General features: G+C 32.1%; 1 protein-coding gene across 1 annotated transcript; it reads left to right on the top strand.

Annotated features, from left to right (window-relative positions):
• The first annotated feature begins 261 nt into the window (after positions 1–261).
• Positions 262–744, top strand: LOC111614776 (gastrula zinc finger protein XlCGF32.1-like). Its single transcript, XM_023356140.1, has one exon. The coding sequence runs from the start codon at positions 262–264 to the stop codon at positions 742–744; it is 483 nt and encodes a 160-aa protein (XP_023211908.1).
• Positions 745–3,908: the final 3,164 nt, after the last annotated feature.

Genomic DNA, 3,908 nt, shown 5'->3' with positions numbered 1-3,908 from the left:
TTTAGTTGTAAATTCTCTTCTGTTCTACATCCTGCCTATATATTTTTCTCGTTTTCTAGATAGAAACATTTTAAAATGAATAACGCAAGAAAGAGTTGCCCAAGAGGTTCCTGCTTCATCCATTCACCTGGCGAAGCTATGTCACAAATTTTTCAACCCACTCAAGCCATAAATATAAATAACCAATACCAAATCTCTAGTGGGACTAATCGATTCCCATTCTCTGATCTCACTAATCAATACCGAATCTCTAATGCGACTATGCAAAATGAGAATTCAACACAAGTGCAGGTGAAGTCGAAGAAAAACCGATTCCAGTGCTCGGAATGCCCCAAAACTTTCGCCTTCAAATCAGCTTTGAAGAATCATAATCTGACACACACTAAAGAAAAACCACACAAATGTGAACAGTGGAACAAGGCTTTCCAGTACAAGTGGCAAGTGGCCAATTATTTCCGGCAACACACTGAAGCAGTGCATCTTTGCAACACTTGTTTCCGAGCATTCACTACTCTTGAGGAGTTAGTCAAACACGGCCAAAATCATATACCACTAAGAAATGCGCCTTACGTTTGCACAGAATGCGGAACAAATTTTACAGACGAATATGCGTTTCAAACCCACAAATATATTCATGCCCTCTCAGATGTACGTTTCACTGAAGACGAAGTTCTTCTTTATGAAGAAAACAACAAAGCATACAAAGACCTCATGGATCATTTGAGTACACATCTCTCTCCTTAGGCAGAGATCGTTTTTGTTTTTAAAAAATTTGCTTGGTTTTTGATCTTTTATTCATACAATATGATATTTTTAATGTTATTCCTTTTTATAATCATCTATATTTTTAACTGAACTTTGTTAATTTTTATAAATTTTTATTAAGCGAAAAATCAAATATATTTCGTGAACTTTTATAAACGTTTTAATACTGTTTATTTGCACATAATTTTCTGCAACGTTTCCACACCAACAAAGAGACGTTCGTTTGAAGAGAATTGGCTTTTTCTTCTAGCGTTGTAACTGTGTATTTTAGTTCATAATTTCCATAAGCAACTATATAAATCCAGCGTGTATTGTGAAGATAAAGCATGATTTTTATCACTTTCCATTTGTTATATATGTAAATGATTCCGCTAAGACGATACCCCGAAAGTAATCAAGAAATATTACGCTGCAAGTGATACCAATTTCTGTATGAAGGCGAATTTATGAGTGAAAAGGCATATGTAAAGAAACTAAATCATTCTACTGAGCAGCAGAACACTGAAGCATTGTTGTAGACGACTTTCCAGCTACGTTGTAGGTACTACGCCATTTTTTTTGTGCGCTTGATTTTATAACAGATAAATTTGGGAGCTGCAGTTTCGCTCGTCAAGTCTCTATCACATCAGGAGACTCGGAAGTAGTCTCCATACGAAGAAATGAAGACCCCAGTTGTTGTGAGGTACTGTATTTTGTCTTGGAGATAATGTACTGTAAATATTCTTTTTCTTAGCTTAATAATCGGCATGCATGTTGAAAATCTTCATGTTTTCATTAATCTTATTGTCTTCCAATTTAATAATTTTATTTTCTTTTTACAGAAATGCGAAAAAAACTAATGTAAGAAAATTTTCGTTTGTTTTAGAGGATATTTTACTTTTGAGACTTTAAAGAATGTAATAGAGTTAGTATTACCTGGTGTATTCTTATACTGTATATACGCTGTCAAAATACCCCTATGTAGTTATATTAATGTTTTTTCTTTAGATTCAGAAGTTCGTTAATACAGGATCTATTGAGCACTTATGCCGAATTTTCAGACATTATGCAATATCTTCTGTCATATCGGTCTTTCGGGTTGGCACGAAATGATTGACCGCTTTTATAACGAAAACATCCTTTTCTGTAAACATATATTTTAACGTGACTCCTGCATTAATCCAATTTTAACACCATCCTTCACTCTACTTTACCAGTATTTGCAAGAAAGAAGTAGACGTTCTACAGTAAGTAGTTCGGAATTATTTCTAATTTATACTATTTGTTTTTAACGCTGTAAGAATGCGTCATTTTACGAAATAAAATACAGTCGACCCCCCCTATAACACTGTTGATAATTCCGTTTTATATGAATTCCATGTTGTACGAGTCACTTAGATTTTACAAATACGTGTGCTGGGCTGTGAACNAGAGAATAGGGAAATCCTTTGAAAAACTACTCTAAACTAACAGTGCATTCAAAAATATATTGACGCAAAGGATGGTTACGTTCAGACTTTCTCTGAAGACACCACTCTATGCTGTCGCGGTTCATTATTGAATTCAATAAATGTAAGTGGCTTTGGATGCATAGCTACTACATTAACACTTGACATGTCATTGTGAGATAGATACAACACTATGTATAGTACAGTTATGGTAATTTATTAACATTAATAATTTTCATATAGACTTTTCCATATACTTCCCACTTACATTTACCTGAAGTATTTACCTTTTTTCCTAATACATTTTTTATATCAACTACTTGAATTATAGCTAAAGTTAAGGCTGACATCCAATACAAAATGGTACATGAGCCAGGAGTTAATATGTATATTATATGTCAACGTGTCATAACAATTGATAGTAGTAGTACAGTGGTTCTCAAAGCGGGTGCCGCAAGAACTCCACAAGGGTGCCGCGAAATTTTTAAATAATTAAATTAAAATTACTTAAAATAATTGAATTAAAGTATTTACCTTTTTTCCTAATACATTTTTTATATCAACTACTTGAATTATAGCTAAAGTTAAGGCTGACATCCAATACAAAATGGTATATGAGCCAGGAGTTGATATGTATATTATATGTCAACGTGTCATAACAATTGATAGTAGTAGTACAGTGGTTCTCAAAGCGGTTGCCGCAAGAACTCCACAAGGGTGCCGCGAAATTTTTAAATAATTAAATTAAAATTACTTAAAATAATTGAATTAAAGTATTAAATTAAATAAATAATTAAAACAATTATAAAAAAATAAATATTGGTTTTTTTTTTACTAATCTTGTTACGTCGCCATTTGTCTCAGTGACTCGGTAATTGGCGACACGTAAATACTAGAAACAAAACGAACTATAATAATAATATATATCTAATAATAATTTTTGACAAACTATATTTAAATGATGGAAATAATTTAAACAGCTATGTAAAAATGTTAAAGTAGGCTATAATAACTAAGTATTATCTCGGTGATTTTTAAATTGTTGTGACCACTCTGACCTACATTAACACGTGCAGAGAAAAGGGCTTAACTGGTCAACACGTGTCTAGCCACTTCCGATTGTGATTTGACCTATGAAAATCTCCGGCGGATTAATTAATACGACAAAATCTTTGTTTACAGTAGGTGCCAAGTTACGATAAATAGACTATAGTTACTAGTTGTCTGTTCTTCTGTTCCTGCAGCGAGTAGAAATGTAATATAAATGCGTTGAATGCAGTAAGTAGTAGTTTTTATTATTGTTATATGTTCAGGCAATACGAAAAAGCATCATATACAAATATTTTTCTTTTTTATAGGAAGAAAAAATAAATTATTAACTTGTAATTAAATTTTATAATAAAATATTGAAGTTAATTACGAAAAAAACGTGAAAATTCTAATGATCAAGAAGTGATTACCGGTAGCAAAGCTAAAAAATCAACTAGCACTAGTAAATCATCAAAAATTGAGAGCTCTATTAGTGAAGAATTGACTATTTTTAACGTTGAGCAACAAACAAGCACTATTGAAACAAAAGAAACAGAAACAATAAGTTCTCGTAAAAATGTTGCATTAAAAAAAATGTAAAAACTCGCTTATATCAAGAAAATTACCTAAAAATGGGATTTACCTGCTGTGGTGATAAATTAATTCCCAGACCAAAATGTATTGTGT

The sequence above is a fragment of the Centruroides sculpturatus genome, unplaced genomic scaffold, assembly GCF_000671375.1.
Source record: "Centruroides sculpturatus isolate CEXI.00-Female unplaced genomic scaffold, Cexi_2.0 scaffold2046, whole genome shotgun sequence".
In the NCBI taxonomy this organism is placed as follows: Eukaryota; Metazoa; Arthropoda; class Arachnida; order Scorpiones; family Buthidae; genus Centruroides; species Centruroides sculpturatus.
Note: the sequence above shows the minus strand (reverse complement) of the source record. Positions and strands in the feature narration are given on the sequence as shown.